This window comes from Salvelinus fontinalis, chromosome 2 (assembly GCF_029448725.1).
Source record: "Salvelinus fontinalis isolate EN_2023a chromosome 2, ASM2944872v1, whole genome shotgun sequence".
In the NCBI taxonomy this organism is placed as follows: Eukaryota; Metazoa; Chordata; class Actinopteri; order Salmoniformes; family Salmonidae; genus Salvelinus; species Salvelinus fontinalis.
Window position 1 is genome coordinate 1,428,744 of NC_074666.1, and position 24,351 is coordinate 1,453,094.

General features: G+C 46.2%; 1 protein-coding gene across 4 annotated transcripts in view; it reads right to left on the reverse strand.

Annotated features, from left to right (window-relative positions):
• LOC129869604 (ephrin type-A receptor 5) overlaps positions 1 to 24,351 on the reverse strand; it is a 194,964-nt gene that overhangs the window by 20,136 nt on the left and 150,477 nt on the right. For 3 of the 4 annotated variants that reach the window (XM_055944183.1, XM_055944164.1, XM_055944155.1), the window contains exons 9-14: positions 21,512 to 21,579; positions 15,946 to 16,071; positions 15,582 to 15,767; positions 13,115 to 13,176; positions 9,267 to 9,476; positions 7,572 to 7,721 (exon numbers count right to left, since the gene is read on the reverse strand). In XM_055944183.1, the coding sequence (XP_055800158.1) occupies positions 7,572 to 7,721; positions 9,267 to 9,476; positions 13,115 to 13,176; positions 15,582 to 15,767; positions 15,946 to 16,071; positions 21,512 to 21,579 (802 nt within the window). Of the gene's footprint in view, positions 1 to 7,571; positions 7,722 to 9,266; positions 9,477 to 13,114; positions 13,177 to 15,581; positions 15,768 to 15,945; positions 16,072 to 16,167; positions 16,271 to 21,511; positions 21,580 to 24,351 lie in introns of those variants that run through there. The other variant, XM_055944174.1, reaches the window with a different exon arrangement.

Genomic DNA, 24,351 nt, shown 5'->3' on the forward strand with positions numbered 1-24,351 from the left:
TCACCTACAGAGAGATGAACCTGGAGAAGAGTCCCCTAAGCAAGCTGGTCCTGGGGCTCTGTTCACAAACACAAGCAGACCCCACAGAGCCTCAGGACAGCAACACAATTAGACCCAACCAAATCATGAGGAAACAAAAAGATAATTACTTGACACATTGGAAATAATTAACAAAACAAACAGAGCAAACTAGAATGCTATTTGGCCCTAAACAGAGAGTACACAGTGGCAGAATACCTGACCACTGTGACTGACCCAAACTTAAGGAAAGCTTTGACTATGTACAGACTCAGTGAGCATAGCCTTGCTATTGAGAAAGGCCGCCTTGGGCAGACCTGGCTCTCGAGAGAAGACAGGCTATGTGCACACTGCCCACAAAAGTGGAAACTGAACAACACTTCAGAAATGCTTTCTGGAACATGTGAACTATCACGTGGCTTAATTTGTATTCCATCTGTAAAATTACGAGCCTAGTTGGTTTAGCCACAGAAAAAGACAGGAAACTTCCCGCTAGCCATGATTGGCTGAGATAATGGATGGGCTGGACATGCCGGGAGATGAGTTTGGATTGGTCTACCATGTAGTAATTTTGTTGTTATTTCTTACATTATTAGCCCAGAATGTTTTTTGTGTTATTACTTACAGCTGGAAGTAACTTTTGGATTTCAGAGCGACAGTAACTCACCAGCATTACAAACAGAAATACAACTTTCCCGAATTGAATCCTTTGTTCATACTCCCCAAGGCAAATTTATCCCAGAAGCTGATACAAGACGCCGCCGGCGGAGAAGAGGTATTCAGAGTGGACTTCTAGTCCGACTCAGGCGTACACATCATCCATCGCCTCCGAGTATTTTACTCGCTAATGTTCAATCCCTGGACAATAAAGTAGACGAGCTCAGGGCGAGGATCTCCTTCCAGAGACACATCAGGGACTGTAACATACTCTATTCCACAGAATCATGGCTCTCTCCGGAAATATAGTCCCCGTCCATACAGCCAGCTGGGTTCTCAGTACATCGAGCAGACAGGAATAAAGAACTCTCTGGATATACTGTCCCCGTCCATACAGCCAGCTTGGTTCTCAGTACATCGAGCAGACAGGAATAAAGAACTCTCTGGATATACTGTCCCCGTTCACACAGCCAGCTGGGTTCTCAGTACATCGAGCAGACAGGAATAAAGAACTCTCTGGGAAGAAGAAAGGTGGGGGTGTATGTTTCATGATTAACTACTCATTGTGTGACTGTGATTAAAGGAACTCCTTTTGTTCACCCGACCTAGAAGACCTCACAATCAATGCCATATTACCTCCGAAGAGAATTATCTTCGTTTATAGTCACAGCCGTGTATATTCCCCCTCAAGCCGACACCACGACGGCCCTCAAGGAACTACACTGGACTTTGTGCAAACTGGAAACAAGAGAGAGAGGGCGAGAGGGAGAAGGCATCTAACTAAAAGAGAGAGAGAGGGAGAAGGCATCTAACTAAAAGAGAGAGAGGGAGAGAGGGAGAAGGCATCTAACTAAAAGAGAGAGAGAGGGAGAAGGGATCTAACTAAAAGAGAGAGAGGGAGAGAGGGAGAAGGCATCTAACTAAAAGAGAGAGAAAGAGGGAGAAGGCATCTAACTAAAAGAGAGAGAGAGAGAGAGAGGGAGAAGGCATCTAACTAAAAGAGAGAGAGGGAGAGAGGGAGAAGGCATCTAACTAAAAGAGAGAGAAAGAGGGAGAAGGCATCTAACTAAAAGAGAGAGAGAGAGAGAGAGGGAGAAGGCATCTAACTAAAAGAGAGAGAGGGAGAGAGAGAGGGAGAAGGCATCTAACTAAAAGAGAGAGAAAGAGAGAGGGAGAAGGCATCTAACTAAAAGAGAGAGAGAGGGAGAGGGAGAAGGCATCTAACTAAAAGAGAGAGAGAGAGAGAGAGAGGGAGAAGGCATCTAACTAAAAGAGAGAGAAAGAGGGAGAAGGCATCTAACTAAAAGAGAGAGAGAGAGAGAGAGGGAGAAGGCATCTAACTAAAAGAGAGAGAGGGAGAGAGAGAGGGAGAAGGCATCTAACTAAAAGAGAGAGAGAGAGAGGGAGAAGGCATCTAACTAAAAGAGAGAGAGAGGGAGAGAGACCGGAGAGATAGATAAGGGGGAGCGAGAGAGTCTAGCAGAGATCACAGGGAAATCCTCATGAAGGTGTTAAATAAAACATCAAATAACTTGTGTTCCCTCAGAGAGACTCAGGCAGCAGCTCAGACAGATTAATGATGGAGCAGAAAGAGTGATCTGAGGCTGGGATGGATAGAGCTGTCAGTGAAGAGGAGGAGGAGGAGTAGGAGAGCTGGATGAAAAGGAGAGGAGGCATGCTCTGTGAGATAAACATGACTGAGAGCTGCACCTCCTTGAGGGACCCTCTCTGGCACCTCTTCTTTCCTTTCCTCTCCTCTCTGGTACCTTTCCTCCTCTCCTCCTCTCTGGTACCTTTCCTCCTCTCCTCCTCTCTGGTACCTTTCCTCCTCTCCTCCTCTCTGGTACTTTTCCTCCTCTCCTCCTCTCTGGTACAGTTCATCCTCTCCTCCTCTCTGGCATCTTTCCTCCTCTCCTCCTCTCTGGCACCTTTCCTCCTCTCCTCCTCTCTGGCACCTTTCCTCCTCTCCTCCTCTCTGGTACCTTTCCTCCTCTCCTCCTCTCTGGCATCTTTCCTCCTCTCCTCCTCTCTGGTACCTTTCATCCTCTCCTCTCTGGCATCTTTCCTCCTCTCCTCCTCTGGTACATTTCATCCTCTCCTCTCTGGTACCTTTCCTCCTCTCCTCCTCTCTGGCATCTTTCCTCCTCTCCTCCTCTCTGGTACATTTCATCCTCTCCTCTCTGGTACCTTTCCTCCTCTCCTCCTCTCGGGTACCTTTCCTCCTCTCCTCCTCTCTGGTACATTTCATCCTCTCCTCTCTGGTACCTTTCCTCCACTCCTCCTCTCTGGTACATTTCATCCTCTCCTCCTCTCTGGCATCTTTCCTCTTCTCCTCCTCTCTGGCACCTTTCCTCCTCTCCTCCTCTCTGGTACATTTCATCCTCTCCTCTCTGGTACCTTTCCTCCTCTCCTACTCTCTGGCACCTTTCCTCCTCTCCTCCTCTCTGGCACCTTTCCTCCTCTCCTCCTCTCTGGCACCTTTCCTCCTCTCCTCCTCTCTGGTACATTTCATCCTCTCCTCTCTGGTACCTTTCCTCCTCTCCTCCTCTCTGGTACCTTTCCTCCTCTCCTCCTCTCTGGCACCTTTCCTCCTCTCCTCCTCTCTGGCACCTTTCCTCCTCTCCTCCTCTCTGGCACCTTTCCTCCTCTCCTCCTCTCTGGCATCTTTCCTCCTCTCCTCCTCTCTGGTACCTTTCCTCCTCTCCTCCTCTCTGGCATCTTTCATCCTCTCCTCCTCTCTGGCATCTTTCCTCCTCTCCTCCTCTCTGGTACCTTTCCTCCTCTCCTCCTCTCTGGTACCTTTCCTCCTCTCCTCCTCTCTGGTACATTTCATCCTCTCCTCCTCTCTGGTACCTTTCCTCCTCTCCTCCTCTCTGGTACATTTCATCCTCTCCTTTCTGGTACCTTTCCTCCTCTCCTCCTCTCTGGCACCTTTCCTCCTCTCCTCCTCTCTGGTACATTTCATCCTCTCCTCTCTGGTACCTTTCCTCCTCTCCTCCTCTCTGGTACATTTCATCCTCTCCTCCTCTCTGGCATCTTTCCTCTTCTCCTCCTCTCTGGCACCTTTCCTCCTCTCCTCCTCTCTGGTACATTTCATCCTCTCCTCTCTGGTACCTTTCCTCCTCTCCTACTCTCTGGTACCTTTCCTCCTCTCCTCCTCTCTGGCACCTTTCCTCCTCTCCTCCTCTCTGGCACCTTTCCTCCTCTCCTCCTCTCTGGTACATTTCATCCTCTCCTCTCTGGTACCTTTCCTCCTCTCCTCCTCTCTGGTACCTTTCCTCCTCTCTGGCACCTTTCCTCCTCTCCTCCTCTCTGGCACCTTTCCTCCTCTCCTCCTCTCTGGCACCTTTCCTCCTCTCCTCCTCTCTGGCATCTTTCCTCCTCTCCTCCTCTCTGGTACCTTTCCTCCTCTCCTCCTCTCTGGCATCTTTCATCCTCTCCTCCTCTCTGGCATCTTTCCTCCTCTCCTCCTCTCTGGTACCTTTCCTCCTCTCCTCCTCTCTGGTACCTTTCCTCCTCTCCTCCTCTCTGGTACATTTCATCCTCTCCTCCTCTCTGGTACCTTTCCTCCTCTCCTCCTCTCTGGTACATTTCATCCTCTCCTCTCTGGTACCTTTCCTCCTCTCCTCCTCTCTGGCACCTTTCCTCCTCTCCTCCTCTCTGGCATCTTTCCTCCTCTCCTCCTCTCTGGTACCTTTCCTCCTCTCCTCCTCTCTGGTACCTTTCCTCCTCTCCTCCTCTCTGGTACCTTTCCTCCTCTCCTCCTCTCTGGTACATTTCATCCTCTCCTCTCTGGTACCTTTCCTCCTCTCCTCCTCTCTGGTACATTTCATCCTCTCCTCCTTTCTGGCATCTTTCCTCTTCTCCTCCTCTCTGGCACCTTTCCTCCTCTCCTCCTCTCTGGTACATTTCATCCTCTCCTCTCTGGTACCTTTCCTCCTCTCCTCCTCTCTGGCACCTTTCCTCCTCTCCTCCTCTCTGGCACCTTTCCTCCTCTCCTCCTCTCTGGCACCTTTCCTCCTCTCCTCCTCTCTGGTACATTTCATCCTCTCCTCTCTGGTACCTTTCCTCCTCTCCTCCTCTCTGGTACCTTTCCTCCTCTCCTCCTCTCTGGCACCTTTCCTCCTCTCCTCCTCTCTGGCACCTTTCCTCCTCTCCTCCTCTCTGGCACCTTTCCTCCTCTCCTCCTCTCTGGCATCTTTCCTCCTCTCCTCCTCTCTGGTACCTTTCCTCCTCTCCTCCTCTCTGGCATCTTTCATCCTCTCCTCCTCTCTGGCATCTTTCCTCCTCTCCTCCTCTCTGGCACCTTTCCTCCTCTCCTCCTCTCTGGCATCTTTCCTCCTCTCCTCCTCTCTGGTACCTTTCCTCCTCTCCTCCTCTCTGGCATCTTTCATCCTCTCCTCCTCTCTGGCATCTTTCCTCCTCTCCTCCTCTCTGGTACCTTTCCTCCTCTCCTCCTCTCTGGTACCTTTCCTCCTCTCCTCCTCTCTGGTACATTTCATCCTCTCCTCCTCTCTGGTACCTTTCCTCCTCTCCTCCTCTCTGGTACATTTCATCCTCTCCTCTCTGGTACCTTTCCTCCTCTCCTCCTCTCTGGCACCTTTCCTCCTCTCCTCCTCTCTGGTACATTTCATCCTCTCCTCTCTGGTACCTTTCCTCCTCTCCTCCTCTCTGGTACATTTCATCCTCTCCTCCTCTCTGGCATCTTTCCTCTTCTCCTCCTCTCTGGCACCTTTCCTCCTCTCCTCCTCTCTGGTACATTTCATCCTCTCCTCTCTGGTACCTTTCCTCCTCTCCTCCTCTCTGGCACCTTTCCTCCTCTCCTCCTCTCTGGCACCTTTCCTCCTCTCCTCCTCTCTGGCACCTTTCCTCCTCTCCTCCTCTCTGGTACATTTCATCCTCTCCTCTCTGGTACCTTTCCTCCTCTCCTCCTCTCTGGTACCTTTCCTCCTCTCCTCCTCTCTGGCACCTTTCCTCCTCTCCTCCTCTCTGGCACCTTTCCTCCTCTCCTCCTCTCTGGCACCTTTCCTCCTCTCCTCCTCTCTGGCATCTTTCCTCCTCTCCTCCTCTCTGGTACCTTTCCTCCTCTCCTCCTCTCTGGCATCTTTCATCCTCTCCTCCTCTCTGGCATCTTTCCTCCTCTCCTCCTCTCTGGTACCTTTCCTCCTCTCCTCCTCTCTGGTACCTTTCCTCCTCTCCTCCTCTCTGGTACATTTCATCCTCTCCTCCTCTCTGGTACCTTTCCTCCTCTCCTCCTCTCTGGTACATTTCATCCTCTCCTCTCTGGTACCTTTCCTCCTCTCCTCCTCTCTGGCACCTTTCCTCCTCTCCTCCTCTCTGACACCTTTCCTCCTCTCCTCCCTCCTCCTCTCTGGCACCTTTCCTCCTCTCCTCCTCTCTGGTACCTTTCCTCCTCTCCTCCTCTCTGGCATCTTTCCTCCTCTCCTCCTCTCTGGTACCTTTCCTCCTCTCCTCCTCTCTGGCACCTTTCCTCCTCTCCTCCTCTCTGGTACCTTTCCTCCTCTCCTCCTCTCTGGTACCTTTCCTCCTCTCCTCCTCTCTGATATCTTTCCTCCTCTCCTCCTCTCTGGTACCTTTCATCCTCTCCTCCTCTCTGGCACCTTTCTCTGGCACCTCCTCTCCTCTCCTCTTCTCTCCTCTCCTCTACTGGGCTCCATACTGTAGAGCCCTACTTGTCAATACTACGCCCTGTACATTGGCACTAAACGCTGTTTAATATCCCTGGTAGATTTGTGGGTTATTTGAAGGTTATTTATTCTTCAATAAATACTAAATCGTGGATGTGTATATGCCAGCCTGAGTCAGAATTCTGTTTCTCAGGGACAGTCATGTGACTTGGCTCCAGTGTTCTAAAGGACCCTTGACCTCCAGCCCCCCTTTCTCTCTTTCCCCCTCTGCTCTCTTCCCCCTCTCTTTCTCTTTCTTCCTCTGACAATTCTACATCCCTTCTAGCTCTTTCTCTATCCCAGCACACGCTCTCTCTCATTCTCTTTCACTCTCTCCTTCTCTGACTCTCTCTCTCTCCCACCTCTTTATTTCTCTCTCTCATCCCCATCACTCCGTCTCTCTCTCTCTCATCACCATCACCCCGTCTCTCTCTCTCTCCATCCCATCACCCCGTCTCTCTCTCTCTCCATCCCATCACTCCGTCTCTCTCTCTCTCATCACCATCACCCCGTCTCTCTCTCTCTCTCATCACCATCACCCCGTCTCTCTCTCTCTCCATCCCATCACTCTGTCTCTCTCTCTCCATCCCCATCACCCCGTCTCTCTCTCTCTCCATCCCATCACTATGTCTCTCTCTCTCTCCATCCCATCACTATGTATCTCTCTCTCTCCATCCCATCACTTTGTCTCTCTCTCTCTCCATCCCATCACTATGTATCTCTCTCTCTCCCACCTTTTTAAATTCTCTCTCTCATCTCCATCACTCCGTCTATCTCTCCAACCCCATCACTCCGTCTCTCTCTCTCCCTCCTCTTTATTTCTCTCTATCTCTCCCCCGTCAGGCACATTCAATACCCCTTCTCGTTTTCTACTGTTCTATTAATAGGTCTCCATCTCCTCTCTTAGCCATTCCCCTCCTGGCTACTAAGATACTACTCATTTCACCTCGATTTTCTGGATAACACTAACAGTCAGTGGCCCTGTAATATAATTGACGGATAAAGACAGCCTCTATTCTCTGGTTTCTGGGTCTCACAGTCTAGTGACTGTAAAGGAATACATTGGTAATACGGAATAAATATCTGATAAGTAGCGTAGCTTGTAGTCTGTGACATTAAAAATGAATACTTTGTTCTAATGATCTACAGCAACCATAAACACGAGCTCAATAAATCCTACCATTGGTGGCAAATGAGAAGAAGACTTACATCCTGGTTACTCATCTCCCAGTAGGGTCTCTCTCCGTATGACATCACTTCCCACATGGCGATGCCGTAGCTCCACACGTCAGAGGCGGAGGTGAACTTCCTAAACGCTATTGCTTCTGGAGCTGTCCAGCGGATCGGGATTTTACCGCCCTGAGAGAAACACATCGACAACGTTCGGATGGTTATTTTAGGACGGAGGATGATGTGTACAGGCTTTGTGTGGTTCTCAGAGAGAGCAAGAATGTAGATATGTCCTGGAGACTGCGCTGCGTGTTAATTGGCTGTCCTGGAGATTGTGCCGATAGCTAATTGGCTGTCCTGGATGCCGTGTCACAGTCAGTGACAGAACCTGCACAATCTGGACGACACGGCGCAATTATCAAGTTTAGAAAGCTAAATGGAGACAGCTAGCTAACACTGCTACATACACACTGCCTCAGACAGCCAAGTAGACAGCTAGCTAACACTGCTACATACACACTGCCTCAGACAGCCAAGTAGATACAGCTAGCTAACACTGCTACATACACACTGCCTCAGACAGCCAAGTAGACAGCTAGCTAACACTGCTACATACACACTGCCTCAGACAGCCAAGTAGACAGCTAGCTAACACTGCTACATACACACTGCCTCAGACAGCCAAGTAGATACAGCTAGCTAACACTGCTACATACACACTGCCTCAGACAGCCAAGTAGATACAGCTAGCTAACACTGCTACATACACACTGCCTCAGACAGCCAAGTAGACAGCTAACTAACACTGCTACATACACACTGCCTCAGACAGCCAAGTAGATACAGCTAGCTAACACTGCTACATACACACTGCCTCAGACAGCCAAGTAGATACAGCTAGCTAACACTGCTACATACACACTGCCTCAGACAGCCAAGTAGACAGCTAACTAACACTGCTACATACACACTGCCTCAGACAGCCAAGTAGAGACAGCTAGCTAACACTGCTACATACACACTGCCTCAGACAGCCAAGTAGACAGCTAGCTAACACTGCTACATACACACTGCCTCAGACAGCCAAGTAGAGACAGCTAGCTAACACTACTACATACACACTGCCTCAGACAGCCAAGTAGACAGCTAGCTAACACTGCTACATACACACTGCCTCAGACAGCCAAGTAGAGACAGCTAGCTAACACTACTACACACACACACACACACACACACACACACACACACACACACACACACACACACACACACACACACACACACACACACACACACACACACACACACAGCGCTCTCACATATGAGCCTCAGACCTCACAGAGCACGGTGTGCATGCCATGCTAAACGCTCCCTCCCCCCTTCCTGTCAAGCCCCCTCTGACTGTCCCTCTATGTAGTTGGAATCAGTAGAGCTAGAAGAGACGATGGACACAGAGACACAGAGACAGACAGACAGACAGACAGACAGACAGACAGACAGACAGGCAGGCAGGCAGACACAGACAGACAGACAGACAGACAGACAGACAGACAGACAGGCACAGAGACAGACAGACAGGCAGGCAGACAGACAGGCAGGCAGGCACAGAGACAGACAGACAGACAGACAGACAGACAGACAGACAGACAGACAGACAGGCAGACAGGCAGACAGGCAGACAGACAGACAGACAGACAGACACGCAGACAGACACGCAGACAGACAGACACTTACCCTGGTCGTATATGCAGCCTCAGCATCATCCTCCAGGACTCTGGACAGGCCAAAGTCAGACACCTTACACACCAGGTTGCTGTTGACCAGGATGTTACGTGCTGCCAGGTCCCGGTGCACGTATCCAATGTCTGACAGGTAGCGCATGCCTGAGGCCATACCACGCAGCATCCCAACCAGCTGGATCACTGTGAACTGGCTGTCGTTCTTCTACAAGAAGAAGAAGAGGGAGGAAAAGCTCAGAGTACGTCCCTAATGACACCCCATTCCCATGATAATGCACTACCTTTGACCAGGGACACCCCATTCCAATGATAATGCACCACCTTTGACCAGGGACACCCCATTCCCTTTATAATGCACTACCGTTGACCAGGGACACCCCCTTCCCATGATAATGCAGTACCTTTGACCAGGGACCGTGTCCAGTGTCAAGTGATCCGCATGGTTTACCTTGAGGAAGGTGTCCAGTGATCCACATGGTTTACCTTGAGGAAGGTGTCCAGTGATCCACATGGTTTACCTTGAGGAAGGTGTCCAGTGATCTGCATGGTTTACCTTGAGGAAGGTGTCCAGTGATCCGCATGGTTTACCTTGAGGAAGGTGTCCAGTGATCCGCATGGTTTACCTTGAGGAAGGTGTCCAGTGATCTGCATGGTTTACCTTGAGGAAGGTGTCCAGTGATCCACATGGTTTACCTTGAGGAAGGTGTCCAGTGATCCACATGGTTTACCTTGAGGAAGGTGTCCAGTGATCTGCATGGTTTACCTTGAGGAAGGTGTCCAGTGATCCACATGGTTTACCTTGAGGAAGGTGTCCAGTGATCTGCATGGTTTACCTTGAGGAAGGTGTCCAGTGATCCACATGGTTTACCTTGAGGAAGGTGTCCAGTGATCTGCATGGTTTACCTTGAGGAAGGTGTCCAGTGATCCACATGGTTTACCTTGAGGAAGGTGTCCAGTGATCCACATGGTTTACCTTGAGGAAGGTGTCCAGTGATCCACATGGTTTACCTTGAGGAAGGTGTCCAGTGATCTGCATGGTTTACCTTGAGGAAGGTGTCCAGTGATCTGCATGGTTTACCTTGAGGAAGGTGTCCAGTGATCTGCATGGTTTACCTTGAGGAAGGTGTCCAGTGATCTGTATGGTTTACCTTGAGGAAGGTGTCCAGTGATCCGCATGGTTTACCTTGAGGAAGGTGTCCAGTGATCCACATGGTTTACCTTGAGGAAGGTGTCCAGTGATCCACATGGTTTACCTTGAGGAAGGTGTCCAGTGATCTGCATGGTTTACCTTGAGGAAGGTGTCCAGTGATCCACATGGTTTACCTTGAGGAAGGTGTCCAGTGATCCACATGGTTTACCTTGAGGAAGGTGTCCAGTGATCCACATGGTTTACCTTGAGGAAGGTGTCCAGTGATCTGCATGGTTTACCTTGAGGAAGGTGTCCAGTGAGCTGCATGGTTTACCTTGAGGAAGGTGTCAAGTGATCCGCATGGTTTACCTTGAGGAAGGTGTCCAGTGATCTGCATAGTTTACCTTGAGGAAGGTGTCCAGTGATCTGTATGGTTTACCTTGAGGAAGGTGTCCAGTGATCTGCATGGTTTACCTTGAGGAAGGTGTCCAGTGATCTGCATGGTTTACCTTGAGGAAGGTGTCCAGTGATCTGCATGGTTTACCTTGAGGAAGGTGTCCAGTGATCTGCATGGTTTACCTTGAGGAAGGTGTCCAGCGATCTGCATGGTTTACCTTGAGGAAGGTGTCCAGTGATCCACATGGTTTACCTTGAGGAAGGTGTCCAGTGATCTGCAGGGTTTACCTTGAGGAAGGTGTCCAGTGATCTGCATGGTTTACCTTGAGGAAGGTGTCCAGTGATCTGCATGGTTTACCTTGAGGAAGGTGTCCAGTGATCTGCATGGTTTACCTTGAGGAAGGTGTCCAGTGATCCACATGGTTTACCTTGAGGAAGGTGTCCAGTGATCCACATGGTTTACTTTGAGGAAGGTGTCCAGTGATCTGCATGGTTTACCTTGAGGAAGGTGTCCAGTGATCTGCATGGTTTACCTTGAGGAAGGTGTCCAGTGATCTGCATGGTTTACCTTGAGGAAGGTGTCCAGTGATCTGCAGGGTTTACCTTGAGGAAGGTGTCCAGTGATCCACATGGTTTACCTTGAGGAAGGTGTCCAGTGATCCACATGGTTTACCTTGAGGAAGGTGTCCAGTGATCCACATGGTTTACCTTGAGGAAGGTGTCCAGTGATCCACATGGTTTACCTTGAGGAAGGTGTCCAGTGATCCGCATGGTTTACCTTGAGGAAGGTGTCCAGTGATCTGCAGGGTTTACCTTGAGGAAGGTGTCCAGTGATCCACATGGTTTACCTTGAGGAAGGTGTCCAGTGATCTGCATGGTTTACCTTGAGGAAGGTGTCTAGTGATCTGCATGGTTTACCTTGAGGAAGGTGTCCAGTGATCCACATGGTTTACCTTGAGGAAGGTGTCCAGTGATCCACATGGTTTACCTTGAGGAAGGTGTCCAGTGATCTGCATGGTTTACCTTGAGGAAGGTGTCCAGTGATCTGCATGGTTTACCTTGAGGAAGGTGTCCAGTGATCCACATGGTTTACCTTGAGGAAGGTGTCCAGTGATCTGCATGGTTTACCTTGAGGAAGGTGTCCAGTGATCCACATGGTTTACCTTGAGGAAGGTGTCCAGTGATCTGCATGGTTTACCTTGAGGAAGGTGTCCAGTGATCCACATGGTTTACTTTGAGGAAGGTGTCCAGTGATCCACATGGTTTAATTTGAGGAAGGTGTCCAGTGATCTGCATGGTTTACCTTGAGGAAGGTGTCCAGTGATCTGCATGGTTTACCTTGAGGAAGGTGTCCAGTGATCCACATGGTTTACCTTGAGGAAGGTGTCCAGTGATCCGCATGGTTTACCTTGAGGAAGGTGTCCAGTGATCTGCATGGTTTACCTTGAGGAAGGTGTCCAGTGATCCGCATGGTTTACCTTGAGGAAGGTGTCCAGTGATCTGCATGGTTTACCTTGAGGAAGGTGTCCAGTGATCCACATGGTTTACCTTGAGGAAGGTGTCCAGTGATCCACATGGTTTACCTTGAGGAAGGTGTCCAGTGATCCGCATGGTTTACCTTGAGGAAGGTGTCCAGTGATCTGCATGGTTTACCTTGAGGAAGGTGTCCAGTGATCCACATGGTTTACCTTGAGGAAGGTGTCCAGTGATCTGCATGGTTTACCTTGAGGAAGGTGTCCAGTGATCTGCATGGTTTACCTTGAGGAAGGTGTCCAGTGATCTGCATGGTTTACCTTGAGGAAGGTGTCCAGTGATCTGCATGGTTTACCTTGAGGAAGGTGTCCAGTGATCTGCATGGTTTACCTTGAGGAAGGTGTCCAGTGATCTGCATGGTTTACCTTGAGGAAGGTGTCCAGTGATCTGCATGGTTTACCTTGAGGAAGGTGTCCAGTGATCTGCATGGTTTACCTTGAGGAAGGTGTCCAGTGATCTGCATGGTTTACCTTGAGGAAGGTGTCCAGTGATCTGCATGGTTTACCTTGAGGAAGGTGTCCAGTGATCCACATGGTTTACCTTGAGGAAGGTGTCCAGTGATCTGCATGGTTTACCTTGAGGAAGGTGTCCAGTGATCCACATGGTTTACCTTGAGGAAGGTGTCCAGTGATCTGCATGGTTTACCTTGAGGAAGGTGTCCAGTGATCCACATGGTTTACCTTGAGGAAGGTGTCCAGTGATCCACATGGTTTACCTTGAGGAAGGTGTCCAGTGATCTGCATGGTTTACCTTGAGGAAGGTGTCCAGTGATCTGCATGGTTTACCTTGAGGAAGGTGTCCAGTGATCCGTTCTCCATGTACTCCGTGATGATCATCACAGGTTTTGCTGACAAAAGAATAGAGATAATAATATAATATCAAACAGATGAGTGATACATCACCGCTGCTATGGAACCACATAGACAATATACACAACATGTATTAATACAGACAATATACACAACATGTATTAATACAGGCAATATATACAACATGTATTAATACAGACAATATACACAACATGTATTAATACAGACAATATACACAACATGTATTAATACAGACAATATACACAACATGTATTAATACAGACAATATACACAACATGTATTAATACAGGCAATATACACAACATGTATTAATACAGACAATATACACAACATGTATTAATACAGACAAAATACACAACATGTATTAATACAGGCAATATATACAACATGTATTAATACAGACAATATATACAACATGTATTAATACAGACAATATATACAACATGTATTAATACAGACAATATACACAACATGTATTAATACAGACAATATACACAACATGTATTAATATAGGCAATATACACAACCTGTATTAATACAGACAATATACACAACATGTATTAATACAGACAATATACACAACATGTATTAATACAGACAATATACACAACATGTATTAATACAGACAATATACACAACATGTACAGTTGAAGTTGGAAGTTTACATACACTTAGGTTGGAGTCATTAAAACTTGTTTTTCAACCACTCCACAAATTTCTTGTTAACAAACTATAGTTTTGGCAAGTCGGTTAGGACATCTACTTTGTGCATGACACAAGTAATTTTTACAACAATTGTTTACAGACAGATTATTTCACTTATAATTCACTGTATCACAATTCCAGTCGGTCAGAAGTTTACATACAATAAGTTGATTGTGCCTTTGAACAGCTTGGAAAATTCCAGAAAAAGATGTCATGGATTTGGAAGCTTCTGATAGGCTAATTGACATCATTTGAGTCAATTGAAGGTGTACCTGTGGATGTATTTCATGGCCTACCTTCAAACTCAGTGCCTCTTTGCTTGACATCATGGGAAAATCAAAAGAAATTAGCCAAGGCCTCAGAAAAACATTTGCAGACCTCCACAAGTCTGGTTCATCCTTGGGGGCAATTTCCAAATACCTGAAGGTACCACCTTAATCTGTACAAACAATAGTACGCAAGTATAAACACCATGGGACCACGCAGCCGTCATACAGCTCAGGAAGGAGACGCGTTCTGTCTCCTAGAGATGAACGTACTTTGGTGTGAAAAGTGCAAATCAATCCCAGAACAACAGCAAAGGACCTTGTGAAGATGCTGGAGGAAACAGGCACACAAGTATCTATATCCACAGTAAAACGAGTCCTATATCAACATAACCTGACAGGCCGCTCAGCAAGGAAGAAGCCACTGCTCCAAAACCGCCACAGACTACGGTTTGCAACTGCACATGGTGACAAAGATCGTACTTTTTGGAGAAATGTCCTCTGGTCTGATGAAACAAAAATAGAACTGTTTGGCCATAAGTGCCATTGTTATGTTTGGAGGAGAAAGGGGGATGCTTGCAAGCCGAAGAACACCATCCCAACCTTGAAGCACGGGAGTGGCAGCATCATGTTGTGGGGGCGCTTTGCTGCAGGAGGGACTGGTGCACGTCACAAAATAGATGGCATCATGAGGAGGAACATTATGTGGATATATTGAAGCAACATCTCAAGACACCAGTCAGGAAGTTAAAGCTTGGTCGCAAATGGGTCTTCCAAATGGACAATGACCCCAAGCATACTTCCAAAGTTGTGGAAAAATGGCTTAAGGACAACAAAGTCAAGGTATTAGAGTGGCCATCACAAAGCCCTGACCTCAATCCTGCAGAAAATGTGTGGGCAGAACTGAAAAGAGTGTGCGAGCAAGGAGGCCTACAAATCTGACTCCATTACACCAGCCCTGTCAGAAGAAATGGGCCAAAATTCACCAAACTTATTGTGGGAAGCTTGTGGAAGGCTACCCAAAACATTTGACCCAAGTTAAACAATTTAAAGGCAATGCTACCAAATACTAATTGAGTGTATGTAAACTTCTAAACCACCTGGAATGTGATGAAAGAAATAAAAGCTGAAATAAATCATTCTACTATTATTCTGACATTTCACATTCTTAAAATAAAGAGGTGATCCTAACTGACCTAAGATAGCGAATTTTTACAAGGATTAAATGTTAGGAATTGTGAAAAACGGGGGTTTAAATGTATTTTGCTAAGGTGTATGTAAACTTCCGACTTCAACTGTACATATTTCTTAATTGCGTTCTTTTACTTTTAGATTTGTGTGTATTGTTGTTAATGGTTAGAAATTACTGCACTGTTGGAGCTAGGAACACAAGGTACACTTCCGACTTCAACTGTATTTTTACAGACAGAATGATATGAAACAAGACGCACTCTTGGTGACCACGCCTTCCAGGTGGATAATGTTTGGATGATCAAACTGTCCCATGATGGACGCCTCCCCTAGGAAGTCCCGCCTTTGTCGTTCTGTGTAACCTGCCTTCAGGGTCTTAATGGCTACTGGGAACTCCTTCTTACCAGGCAGGCGGAGGGGGCCGCTGCACACCTCCCCAAACTCACCTGGAATAGAAACACAGTTAACCAAAACACATCCTGGAAGACACACATGTAAACACACAAACATTCAACCACAGTGTGTATACACACACACACACACACACACACACACACACACACACACACACACACACACACACACACACACACACACACACACACACACACACTCTCCACTCACCAGCTCCAATGACTCTCTCAATTGTGATGCAGGAAACATCGATCTCCTTGGCGAACTCATGGACGGCCTGGTTGGGGTCCTCGTAGGTGTGGGGATCGATATATGTACGCACCCCCGGGTACATAACTAGAGAGAGAGGGGACATTCTCATAAGTGCGGGGGTCGATATACGTACACACCCCCGGGTACATAACTAGAGAGAGAGAGGACATACTCATAAGAGCGGGGGTCGATATACGTACACACCCCCGGGTACATAACTAGAGAGAGAGGACATACTCATAAGAGTGGGGGTCGATATACGTACACACCCCCGGGTACATAACTAGAGAGAGAGGGGACATACTCATAAGAGTGGGGGTCGATATACGTACACACCCGGGGTCCATACACAAATAAATAATATACAATATACGATACGAATATACAGTGCATTCGGAAGCATTCAGACCCATTAACCTTTTCCACATTTTGTTACGTTACAGCCGTATTCTAAAATGTATTCAGTAATTGTCTACCTCATCAATCTACACACATCATGAAAAAGCGAAAACAGGTTCATAAACAGAAATACAGTGGTTTTTTTCATGTATTTTTTTGTTTTCGATCTTGTCTCTTTGCTGCAACTCCCCAACGAGCTCAGGAGGCAAAGGTCGAGTCATGCGTCCTCCGAAACATGCTTCTTAACACCTACCCGGAAGCCAGCCGCACCATGATTGGACATGATTTGGAAAGGCACACACCTGTCTATTTAAGGTCCCACAGTTGACAGCACATGTCAGAGCAAAAACCAAGCCATGAGTTCGAAGGAATTGTCCGTAGAGCTCCGAGACAGGATTGTGTCGAGGCACAGATCTGGGGAAGGGTACCAAAACATTTCTGCAGCATTGAAGATCCCCAAGAACACAGTGGCCTCCATCATTCTGAAATGGAAAAAGTTTGTAACCACTAAGACTCTTCCTAGAGCTGGCCGCATGGCCAAACTGAGCAATCAGGGGAGAAGGGCTGTGGTCTGGGAGGTGACCAAGAACCTGATGGTCACTCTGACAGAGCTCTAGCGTTCCTCTGTGGAGATGGGAGAACCTTCCAGAAGGAAAACTATCTCTGCAGCACTCCACCAATCAGGCCTTTATGGTAGAGTGGCCAGACGGAAGCCAATCCTCAGTAAAAGGCACATGACAACCCGCTTGGAGTTTACCCGAAAGGCACCTAAAGACTCTCAGACCATGAGAAACCAGATTATCTGGTCTGATGAAACCAATATTGAACTCTTTGGCCTGAATGTCAAGTGTCACATCTGGAGGAAACATGGCACCATCCCTATGGTGAAGCATGGTGGTGGCAGCATCATGTCTGGAGGAAACCTGACACCATCCCTACGGTGAAGCATGGTGGTGGCAGCATCATGTCTGGAGGAAACCTGACACCATCCCTACGGTGAAGCATGGTGGTGGCAGCATCATGTCTGGAGGAAACCTGACACCATCCCTACGGTGAAGCATGGTGGTGGCAGCATCATGTCTGGAGGAAACCTGACACCATCCCTACGGTGAAGCATGGTGGTGGCAGCATCATGTCTGGAGGAAACCTGACACCATCCCTACGGTGAAGCATGGTGGTGGCAGCATCATGTCTGGAGGAAACCTGACACCATCCCTACGGTGAAGCATGGTGGTGGCAGCATCATGTCTGGAGGAAACCTGACACCATCCCTACGGTGAAGCATGGTGGTGGCAGCATCATGTCTGGAGGAAACCTGACACCATCTCTACGGTGAAGCACGGTGGTGGCAGCATCATGTCTGGAGGAAACCTGACACCATCCCTACGGTGAAGCACGGTGGTGGCAGCATCATGTCTGGAGGAAACCTGACACCATCCCTACGGTGAAGCATGGTGGTGGCAGCATCATGTCTGGAGGAAACCTGACACCATCCCTACGGTGAAGCATGGTGGTGGCAGCATCATGTCTGGAGGAAACCTGACACCATCTCTACGGTGAAGCATGGCAGTGGCAGCATCATGCTGCGTGGATGTACTTCAGCGGCAGGGATTGGGAGACTAGTTAGGATTGAGGCAAAGATGAATGGAGCAATGTACAGAGCGATCCTTGATGAAAACCTCCAGAGCGTTCAGGACCTCAGACTGGGGCGAAGGTTCACCTTCCAACAGGACAACGACCCTAAGTAAACAGCCAAGACAACACAGGAGTGGCTTCGGGACAAGTCTCTGAATGTCCTTGAGTGGCCCAGCCAGAGTCCAGACTTGAACCCGATCAAACATCTTTTGAGAGACCTGAAAATGGCTGTGCAGGGACGCTTCCAATCCAACTTGACAGAGGTTGAGAGGATCTGCAGAGAAGAATGGGAGAAACTCCCAGAATACAGTTGAGCCAAGCTTGTGGCGTCATACCCAAGAAGACTCGAGGCTGTAATCTCTGCCAAAGGTGCTTCAAGAAAGTACTGAGTCAAGGGTCTGAATACTTATGTAAATATGATATTTCAGTTTTTATTTTAAAATACATTTGCAAAAATTTCTACAGACCTGTTTTTCTTTTGTCATTATTGGGTATTGTGTGTAGATTGATGAGGGGGAAGACAATTTAATCCATTTTAGAATAAAGCTGTAATGTAACAAAATGTGGAAAAAGTGAAGGGGTCTGAATGTTTTTCGAATGCCCTGGGAACAAGAGAGAGAAAGGAGATACTTCTAGGCGTGGAGGGGGCGATATACAGTACACTACCGTTCAAAAGTTTGGGGTCACTTAGAAATGTCCTTGTTTTCCATGAGTTGAAAAATTAATAGGAAATACAGTCAAGACGTTGATAAGGTTATAAATAATGATTTTTAATTGAAATAATAATTGTGTCCTTCAAACTTTGCTTTCGTCAAAGAATCCTCCATTTGCAGCAGTTACTTCTGAAGCACATCCCACAAGTTGGATTTGCTTGATGGGCACTTCTTGCGTACCATACGGTCAAGCTGCTCCCACAACAACTCAATAGGGTTGAGATCCGGTGACTGTGCTGGCCACTCCATTATAGAATACCATCTGACTGCTTCTAACCTAAATAGTTATTGTATAGTTTGGAGCTGTGCTTTGGGTCATTGTCCTGTTGTAAGAGGAAATTGGCTCCATTTAAGCGCCGTCCACAGGGTATGGTGTTGCAAAATGGAGTGGTAGCCTTCCTTCTTCAAGATCCCTTTTACTCTGTACATATCTCCCACTTTACCACCACCAAAGCACCCCCAGACCATCACATTGCCTCCACCATGCTTGACAGATGGCGTCAAGCACCAAAGCACCCCCAGACCATCACATTGCCTCCACCATGCTTGACAGACGGCGTCAACCACCAAAGCACCGCCAGACCATCACATTGCCTCCACCTTGCTTGACAGATGGCATCAACCACCAAAGCACCCCCAGACCATCACATTGCCTCCACCATGCTTGACAGATGGCGTCAACCACCAAAGCCCCCCCAGACCATCACATTGCCTCCACCATGCTTGACAGATGGCGTCAAGCACCAAAGCACCCCCAGACCATCACATTGCCTCCACCATGCTTGACAGATGGCGTCAACCACCAAAGCACCCCCAGACCATCACATTGCCTCCACCATGCTTGACAGATGGCGTCAACCACCAAAGCACCCCCAGACCATCACATTGCCTCCACCATGCTTGACAGATGGCGTCAACCACCAAAGCATCCCCAGACCATCATTTTTTCTGCGTCTCATGAATGTTCTTCTTTGTGATCCAAACACATCAAACTTAGATTTGTCTGTCCGTAACACATTTTTCCAATCTTTCTCTGTCCAGTGTCTGTGTTCTTTTGCCCATCTTAAACTTTTAATTGGCCAGTCTGAGATACGGCTTTTTCTTTGCAACTCTGTCTAGAAGGCCAGCATCCCGGAGTCGCCTCTTCACTGTTGACGTTGAGACTGGTGTTTTGCGGGTACTATTTAATGAAGTTGCCAGTTGAGGACTTGTGAGGCATCTGTTTCTCAGACACTCTAATGTACTTGTCCTTGTACTTGTCCTTGTCCTTGTCCTCCCAATCCTCTTTCTATTCTGGTTAGAGCCAGTTTGCGCTGTTCTGTGAAGGGAGTAGTACACAGCCTTGTACGAGATCTTCAGTTTCTTGGCAATTTCTCACATGGAATAGCCTTCATTTCTCAGAACAAGAATAGACTGACGAGTTTCAGAAGAAAGTTATTTGTTTCTGCCCATTTTGCGCCTGTAATTGAACACACAAATGCTGATGCTCCAGATACTCAACTAATCTAAAGAAGGCCAGTTTTATTGCTTCTTTAATCAGCCCAACAGATTTCAGCTGTGCTAACATAATTGCAAAATGGTTTTCTAGTTATCAATTAGCCTTTTAAAATGATAAACTTGGATTAGCTAACACAACGTGCCATTGGAACACAGGAGGGATTGGTTGCTGATAATGGGCTTATTTTCGCCTATGTAGATATTACATTTATAAAATCTGTCGTTTCCAGCTACAAAAGTAATTTACAACATTAACAATGTCTACAATGTATTTCCAATCAATTTTAAGTTATTTTAATGGAAAACAATTAGCTTTTCTTTCAAAAACAAGGACATTTCTAAGTGACCTCAAACGTTTCAACGGTAGTGTATTTTTATGGCATTGGACTAAGATACAGCGGCATAGTATAGAATACAGGATATATATATGAGATGAGTAATGCATAGACTAAGATACAGTGGCATAGTATAGAATACAGGATATATATATGAGATGAGTAATGCATAGACTAAGATACAGCGGCATAGTATAGAATACAGGATATATATATGAGATGAGTAATGCATAGACTAAGATACAGTGGCATAGTATAGAATACAGGATATACATATGAGACGGATGATGCAATATTTACAAACAATTAAAGTGACTAAGAGACCGTAGAATAGTATAGAGTACAGTTTACACGTATGAGTTGAGTAATGCAAGATATGGAGATGTGATTAAAGTGACTAGTGTTTCCTTTCCTTAACGTGGCCAGTGATTCCTTTCCTTAAAGTGGCCAGTGATTCCTTTCCTTAAAGTGGCCAGTGATTCCTTTCCTTAAAGTGGCCAGTGATTCCTTTCCTTAAAGTGGCCAGTGATTCCTTTCCTTAACGTGGCCAGTGATTCCTTTCCTTAACGTGGCCAGTGATTCCTTTCCTTAAAGTGGCCAGTGATTCCTTTCCTTAACGTGGCCAGTGATTCCTTTCCTTAACGTGGCCAGTGTTTCCTTTCCTTAACGTGGCCAGTGATTCCTTTCCTTAAAGTGGCCAGTGATTCCTTTCCTTAACGTGGCCAGTGATTCCTAATCGATGTCTATAGGCAGCAGCCTCTGGTGTGCTGGAGATGGCTGTTTAACAGTCTGTGGTGTAGTATAAAATACAATACTGTGTGTGTGTGTGTGTGTGTGTGTGTGTGTGTGTGTGTGTGTGTGTGTGTGTGTGTGTGTGTGTGTGTGTGTGTGTGTGTGTGTGTGTGTGTGTGTGTGTGTGTGTGTGTGTGTGTGTGTGTAACTTACTGTGGCCGTTGTGGAAGTGTATCTTCTCTTCATCAGGTTCCTGCTTGGCCTTGCTGTAGCCACACCGCCTGAGAGATTTACCACATAAATGATGCTGTATTACTGTCATGTTACAGCACACACATTGAGCACAAACTAAACCACAAATACACACAGGAGAGCAGAGATCCTATATGAGCTAAACCACACACAGGAGAGCAGAGATCCTATATGAGCTAAACCACACAGGAGAGCAGAGATCCTATATGAGCTAAACCACACACAGGAGAGCAGAGATCCTATATGAGCTAAACCACACACAGGAGAGCAGAGATCCTGTATGAGCTAAACCACACACAGGAGAGCAGAGATCCTGTATGAGCTAAACCACACAGGAGAGCAGAGATCCTATATGAGCTAAACCACACACAGGAGAGCAGAGATCCTATATGAGCTAAACCACACACAGGAGAGCAGAGATCCTATATGAGCTATACCACACACAGGAGAGCAGAGATCCTGTATGAGCTAAACCACACAGGAGAGCAGAGATCCTATATGAGCTAAACCACACACAGGAGAGCAGAGATCCTATATGAGCTAAACCACACACAGGAGAGCAGAGATCCCATCTGCTGCGCTCTCTCTGCTCTCTCTCACCGCTGCTCTCTCTGCTCTCTCTCACCGCTGCTCTCTCTGCTCTCTCTCACCGCTGCTCTCTCTGCTCTCTCTCACCGCTGCTCTCTCTGCTCTCTCTCACCGCTGCTCTCTCTGCTCTCTCTCACCGCTGCTCTCTCTGCTCTCTCTCTCTCTCTCTCTCCATTCTCATTTTCTCTCCTCTCTCTGTTCATTCTTTCTCTATGCTCTCTGTCTCTGTTCTCTGCATAGGGAGTAAACATCCCTCTACAGTGGTGCGCCAAACAGACATCTCAACTCAATATTATGACAAGATGAACCCGAGATAGAAGCAGATGAGAATTGACGACATTGATTTTAAATGTGATCGTGTTCACACACAGTGCAGAGCTGCTCCACATGCCATAATACCATCCGACATACAGGACACAGAGCCTGGGGACTGCGCTGGCTTGGTGTTGCAGGGAATATTGGGTTGGCATTGTGGAGGGTAGTTTGGTGATGGGGACTAGGCTTGCCTCCATGGATGAGGGGAGTTTGGACAAGCATTTTGGAGGGTAGTCTGGTGATGGGGACTAGGCTTGCCTCCATGGATGAGCGGAGTTTGGACAAGCATTGTAGAGGGCATCAATAGCAGTCTTATCCCAGTAAGACAGGACAGGGCTGTGGTTGCCTGAGGGCTGGAGGCAGTGAAACACTAGTGTCCACTGCCTCCAGTGATGAGTCAGTCAGTCAGACACAGTCGGAGGGAGGGGGTGGGGTGGGTGGAAGGCCTACTTCCCCTTCCATCAACGTTTATTTCCCCCCCGTAGTGACACTCTTACATCAGTTTATTAATAGGCTTTCTTATCACTCCATCTATTCCCTCATACCTCCGTCCCCAACCCCCACATTCACTAGTATATAACCACTATTATACACACCTCCGTCCCCAACCCCCACATTCACAAGCATATATATAACCACTAGTATACTATATAACCACTAACAATACTATATAACCACTATTATACTATATGACCACTAGTATACTATATAACCACTAGTATACTATATAACCACTATTATACTATATAACCACTATTATACTATATAACCACTATTATACTATATAACCACTATTTTACTATAGAACCACTATTTTACTATATAACATCTATAAACCTATATATCCACTATATAACCACGATTACTCTATATATCCACTATTATACTATATAACCACTATTATACTATATAACCACTAACAATACTATATAACCCCCAGTATACTATATAACCACTATTATACTATATAACAGCTATTATACTATATAACCACTATTATACTATATAACCACTATTATACTATATAACAACTATTATACTATATATCCATGATATAACCACTAGTATACTATATAACCACTATTATACTATATAACCACTATTATACTATATAACAACTATTATACTATATATCCACGATATAACCACTATTATACTATATAACCACTATTATACTATATAACCACTAGTATACTATATAACCACTATTATACTATATAACCACTATTATACTATATAACAACTATTATACTATATATCCACGATATAACCACTATTATACTATATAACCACTATTATACTATATAACCACTAGTATACTATATATCCACGATATAACCACTATTATACTATATAAGCACTATTATACTATATAACCACTATTATACTATATAACCACTATTATACTATATAACCACTAGTATACTATATAACCACTATTATACTATATAACCACTAGTATACTATATAACCACTATTATACTATATAACCACTAGTATACTATACAACCACTATTATACTATATAACCCCCAGTATACTATATAACCACTATTATACTATATAACAACTATTATACTATATATCCATGATATAACCACTATTATACTATATAACCACTATTATACTATATAACCACTAGTATACTATATAACCACTATTATACTATATAACCACTAGTATACTATATAACCACTAGTATACTATATAACCACTATTATACTATATAACCACTATTATACTATATAACCACTAGTATACTATATAACCACTAGTATACTATATAACCACTAGTATACTATATAACCACTAGTATACTATATAACAACTATTATACTATATATCCACGATATAACCACTATTATACTATATAACCACTAGTATACTATATAACCACTA